The 6,000-nt window shown below is 52.9% G+C and overlaps 1 protein-coding gene across 2 annotated transcripts in view; it reads left to right on the top strand.

Moving 5' to 3' along the window:
- The first annotated feature begins 1,435 nt into the window (after positions 1-1,435).
- The window catches only part of Lpcat1 (lysophosphatidylcholine acyltransferase 1), a 44,382-nt gene continuing 39,817 nt past the window's right edge, over positions 1,436-6,000 (top strand). Inside the window, exon 1 of one of the 2 annotated variants that reach the window (XM_060380360.1) lies at positions 1,436-1,584. Coding sequence is in view for 1 of the 2 variants with exons in the window: in XM_021631439.2 (XP_021487114.1) it covers positions 1,840-1,974 (135 nt within the window). In the remaining variant the exon portion in view is untranslated. Of the gene's footprint in view, positions 1,585-1,706; positions 1,975-6,000 lie in introns of those variants that run through there. The other variant, XM_021631439.2, reaches the window with a different exon arrangement.

Here is a 6,000-nt window from a genome sequence, read left to right as displayed (position 1 = left end):
TTAATTTTGGTTATCTACCAAGATTTTCTTTCCACACAAGGTAGCCTCCACAGGTACTGCATATTATGACTTCAACATTTATTAGGGGAACACAACTCAGTCCACAACACATTCTAACAGTCCCCCAAACCAAGAGCTTTAATTGGGCTCTGCTCCTGTCAGTAGACACATCTCTCTTACACACCAAGCACAAATATAGTGTGTGTGTGCATGTTGGTACACTGCTTTTTAACACAGGATCTCCTTGACTAACCCAGGCTGGCCTAGAATTTGCAATCCTCTTGTCTCAACCTCCTCACTTGTGCAATTACAATGATGTACCAGCACACCAGGCTTATATCAAGTATATCTAACTCCATCCTGTCTTCCTTGACTAGATGACCTGGGCTAACACAGCTACCCAAGATGCTCAGGGCTTCCTGAGACTCAACTTTGTACAGAAATCCTGGCCCTGGATGTCCTCAGGCTTCTTCGCCTGAGGACTTCATGTGGAACTGCCTGTCTTCCTTGGGGTAAAGGTGTGTATGCGTCCTGGAGTTTCTTGGTAAGGAGCTGCAGATCCTTGGATGCTGCTCTCTGCTGTCTGAGACCATAGCAAGTGGGAATTAAAAGCTAGAATCAGAGCAACATTCATGGCTAGGTCACAGGGCAGCACAGCAGAGCACTTAGGGTGCTCATACTCCTCAGGGCCTCCACAGCCCTCCTAACCGGGAAAAGGCTGTGTGTGCTGACTGCTGCTGCTGCAAGGCTCATTTTGCAGAGGGGACAAGGAGGGTCTCAAGATGATGCCAGGTGCCAAATACAACATGAAGCTTTGAAGTGACAGGACCTGCAAGTGCATTTTCCTCCTAGGCAACTTATCCAAACAAACGGCCTCCGCATGGTCACACATCCGTTAGCAGTTATAAGAGGCTCTGGTCACCCCATAAACAGGGTGTGCTGGGCTGTCTCAGATCGCTGGTGCCCACAGGAACATTTTCGAGGTTAGACAGGAAGCCAAGGGGATCTGGAATTCGGCAGAACTTGGCTCCTTCCCCACATCTGGTGACTGAGGCTGGACCCTCCGTCTCCCATCACCTGCTTGTGGAGGGTTCTATGAGAGACACAAATGAATGCACCTGGGGTTGCTACAAAAGGCATTTCGTTAGTTTTTCAAATGTGTACAGTTTGACCGGAAAGCTATTTTGTATCCTAGTTAAAAACATGATTCAAAAACTACAAAAGGCATTCAGTGAGTCAAATGTATACATTTTAGCAGGAAGGCTATTTTGAGCCCTAGTTTAATAGCGAGATACAAATTATGGTTCTCTAACCTTTCCCCTTCACCCACAGAGGCGACTGATGGATTACAATGGTCACGGAAAGGGTTGTGCTGCGCTGAGAAGCAGGCCTGGCACAGTCCGGGGTCGCTCCAAGAACCTCCCTCCAGGAGTCGCATGTTCGGGCGGGCTTAGACCAGCTCAGCTGGGTCAGTGGGGCCCTTAGCGGCCACTGTGCTCACAAGCCTCAGCAAGCCTCGTTCCAGCGGCCCAAATCTCACGGTCTCCCTACTCAGAGGAAATCGCAGGTTTCCCCGGGTTCTAGGTAAGTCCCTGAGCCTCGAGATGCGCAGGCGCATTCAAAGCCAAACGCGGTCGGGGCGGAGCATCCCGTTGGCCCCACCCACGCCACACCGCCCCCCTCCCGCGCCTGCGCCTCGGGGCGGCCGCGCATCCTCGGCCCTCTCCCGCGCACTCTACTGGGTCTGCTGCCTCCTGCTCCTCTGCTCTCGGTTCCGCTCCGTTGAGCTCCAGCGGCTGTGCTCCATCTGTTACGCTCTTTGATCAGGCGCGGGCCGCCATGAGGCTGCGGGGTCGCGGGCCGCGGGCTGCCCCCTCCTCCAGCTCTGGGGTAGGCGACGCGCGACGGCTAGCGCCCCCGGGGCGGAACCCCTTCGTGCATGAGCTTCGACTGAGCGCCCTGCAGAAGGCCCAGGTGGGTTCTCCGCAGCGCCGCTCTGCTCTGTCCACGATGCGCCTGGGATGCGGTGGGGAGGGGCTAGCCGCCGCCCGGTCCTCCGAGAGCCGCGCCCCTCCCCTGCAGCACCCTTGTAGCCCGCCCCAGGGTCTGGCTTCCCGCCGCCAGCGCGCTTGCTGACTTACACCCTCTTTGGTTTCAGCACGGGACCCTGCACTCCATCCCTTGGGCCCCGCACCCACATCCCTGGCCTGGCGCGGGTTCCCGCCAGCTGGAGGCCTGGTGGTGGGCGGGGGTGTGGGGAGTCCTCGCATCAGGCAGCCCCTTTCGAGCGCCTCTGCTCAGTTGGGAGGCCGACTGTGTGTCTCAGTGGCCTGGTGCCGGAACCTGGATGTTCATCTGGCTGGAGCAGCGGACATGCGGGGCCCCTGGCATAACCCAGCGGGATGATTTCCACATCCATGTTTGCAGATTGTTTCCTGTCTCGAGTACACTATTTCGGCTGTCAGCGACGCTCCTTTGGGGTGGCTATGAGCGCAATCAACTTTATACAATCTAGTTCTCACGTGAGAGGGAACCCGTGTGCGCCGCGGTTGGGCGGTAGTGAGTGGGAACCGGGATCCAGGCACAGTTGCCATCTGCTCATGTGGCTCTCACCGTGAGACCTGGCATGTGGGACTTTCCTGCTCTGGGGCCGGGTCTGTGGTGCTGTGGTCACTTGTGGGGCCTTTCTTTGAGTAATGAGCAGAGTTCACAGATTCAGACTTCTTTGGTCTTGTGGTTTATGGGCAGAGTAGTATTGCTACTATGAGGAACCAGCTCCGGGAGGAGATGATGTTTTTAAATGTGTGACTTATCAGACATAAAATTAAGTTTGAAGTCCACTGAATCTGTCACTTTCCCAAGCACCGGCTTCTCAAAGCCTCAAATGGGATTGGTTATCACCCGTGGGAACGTGATGGTCGGCAGAGTTAAACAAGGCGAGGGTAAAGCAAGGTTGCCTCTGCTGCTGTCAGTCGGTCCTTACTGTCTGGGCCTATGTCCAGCAGGTAGGCTTAGGGTGCAGTTATCTTTGAACTTAAGTACCACATGTTTCATTCCTCAACCCCCCATCCTGCAATTCTCTCCTCTTGAGGAACTAGTGGGTCTTCCTCCTCCTAGATCTGCTGCTTGGGTGGACTTGGGGGCCCCCTCCCAAAACACCCTGCCCTATCCCACCCTGGTCACATAAATAATCAATCCTTGGTTATTCTTTCCAGTCCTGTCCTTATTAGCCTGCCTCTACCCCATCTTGGTAGGTTCCCATCCCACCCTAATCTGGTCTGCCTGACTCCCATGTTGCCTCCATCTCGGACTTTGTGTCCCTGCCCCTCCCCTCCTGTATGTACTGCCTCTGCTCAGTCTGGATGGAGTCTTCCTCCCAGGAAGCTAGCTCCTCACTCCTTATGCACCCGTCCTTGTCACACAGTCTTAACCCGCTTAGTCTGATTCTAGGGCCAGGGCTTTGTCCCCCAAAGCATGTGCCCGCAGGCCCTGCCCAGAACCTTGGTGTGTCTACAGCCTGTGGCTAGAAAACATATTTATAAATGCCCTGAGAAGTCTGTTATCCATTTCCCAAGCTGTGCTTTTTAGGGTGTTTGCCGTTATGAAAGGTTCTGTTGATAAGTTTCTGGTGGGTACATGCAAAAGAGTTCTGCTTCCCCTTAAGGAGGAAGTCCCTTTAGGCTGAAGCTCATAAACTTCCAACTCCAAGTGGCTCTAAACTGCCCTGGGAGGGGTTACTGTATAGCTTTGGATTAAGGACACACAGGCCACCTCGGCCCCTAGCAGCCCATCTGTCACTTAACTGCAGATTTAGCAAGCAGCTTAAGCATTTAGTGGACAGAAAATAACAGGCGAAGATCTGCACGCTGGGGTCTGAAGTACTCGCTGCTTCCTGTTACAGCAAGGATACAGAAGGGCAGGCCTCAGAAGGTCCTGGGCTGTCAGCTAACATTCTTCACAATTTGTTATTTTTGAAGTCTGTTACAGGATTTTTGGGGTACTCCCCGCAAACTCTGTGGTACAAGCATGTACAGTCACAGCTCTGATGGGTTTTCCCGGTTTTGAAATTTAGCTAGATCTGAGTTTACATCCTGGTCAGCAGCCACCTTCTGGGGCCAGTCCTAGCTTAGTGGCAGGTTCAGATGGGGCTATAAACCCCACACCCAGCTCCTCCCAGGCAATGGTGAGCTCAACTGGCTGACAAGTTCTGCCCTAACCTCAGAGCTCTGAGTGTAATTTGCCTAAATACTGGAAGTCTCTTTTAGAAGGCTTTTCTTCTAGTGATCAAGTTAAGGCAAAGTGCAGCCGGTCTGTGCCCTGGCTCAAACAGGAGTGGTGGTGGCCAGCGCAAACAAAGTCCTGACAGCACACATCCTGCCCTCCTGTGGATGGCCGGGGTTTTGTGCTTAGTCTCTAGGCCCCATGCATATGGGCCCAGGGACAGTAATGTCGTGCTGACTCTTGCTGCCCTCTGGGCACCTGGGCTCTGCAGGGGACTTAGTGAGGGGCACCCTGTATTTAAAGGATTCTGTTGCACCTCGCTGTTGCTGCATGGAAGGGCAGGTGTTCCCCAGCCTGTGGACAACAGACACTGGGGGACACTGGGAGGTTTGTAGGAGAGGAGAGGAGGCACTGGGGTCACTGCCTAGCACTCCGGCAATGCCTGAAGCAGATGTCAGGGGTGGAGCGTGTACTTTCTGCAGGCAACATGGCACCTAATGGTCCCCTCCATTGGTGCCTCAGGGAGACCCAAAGTTGTTTCCCTGTGTCTGGACTTTGGTCACCTTAGAGCAGTGGTCCTCAGCATGCAGGCTGAGACCCTGTTGAGGGTTGAACGACCCTTCACAGTTGTCAGATATCATATATCCTGCGTATCAAACCTTTACATGATGATTCATAGCAGTTAGGAAGCAGCAATGAGATAATTTTATGGTTGGGGGTCACCACAACATGAGGAATCATTAGGATGGTTGAGAACCACTGCCTCAGAGGCGAGTGGAGGCCAGCTTGAGTTCCTGTGTCTCAGATGAGGCTGTGCAGGGCCAGGCTCTGAACTGTCCCTGTCTCACAGCTGCGTGGCATACCTTAGTGTAGATGTGTGCCTGCCTTTATAGGGACCCTTATCTGCAGGGAACTGTAGTCTTTCTATTGTTTTAGAAGGTGGTAACTGAACTCTAAGAAGGGATGGTTCAGGGAAGGACCTAACTTTCACTTTCATAGCTGTTTAGAATTTATTTGTATGTACACACTTTACATGTGAATGTACACTTTTGTTCTGAGCTGACTAGGAAGCACAGGTCTCCGCAGTAGTTAAGGCACAGACCTTGTTTTAACCCGGTGTCATTAGCAGAACTCACTGCACTATAGTCTTGTGCAGTTGAATTACCTGGCCTTGTGCTTGCCAGATTATAAAGGGCAGCAGATCATTTCTTCGTCTTCACCAATTTGGAGCTGGTATGTTTATGGTATATGCACATGTACATGAGGCCAGAGGTGACACAAGAGTGTTCTTTTCGGTCCTCACATTACATTCTGACACATGGTCTCTTGCTAAAGTTGGTACTGACCAGTTCTGACAGGCTAAGAAGCCCCAGAGAGTGTCCTTCCACCTTCCAGGCACTGGGCTTGCAGGCCCCTCTGCCACCACTGCCTTCCCTGTGGGTGATGGGATTGACTCAGCTCTTCATCCTGGGAAGCAGGCAATTTACCAGCTGAGCCATCTGTCCAGCCGGGCGCTGCCTTTTCTTTACTGTTAGTTCTGTGGGCTTTGCGTCCTTAGTGTTAGCAGTAGCAGCTGGCTGCTGGCCTGGCTCTCTGCTGGACACAGCTGGGGTCACCGTTTCCTTAGCAGTTGCTTGGGGGCTACTGTTCCAGAAGGAACCGCTGGCTGTTGTCTTACTTTGTGTTTTCCAACTGGCATTCCATCCCTTTCCTATGGAAGCCTTCTGGTTTGAATTGAATGTAACCCTTTCCATCTACAAGTGGTCAGTGAGGCAGCTG

The sequence above is a fragment of the Meriones unguiculatus genome, chromosome 3 (assembly GCF_030254825.1).
Source record: "Meriones unguiculatus strain TT.TT164.6M chromosome 3, Bangor_MerUng_6.1, whole genome shotgun sequence".
Classification (NCBI taxonomy): Eukaryota; Metazoa; Chordata; class Mammalia; order Rodentia; family Muridae; genus Meriones; species Meriones unguiculatus.
Note: the sequence above shows the minus strand (reverse complement) of the source record. Positions and strands in the feature narration are given on the sequence as shown.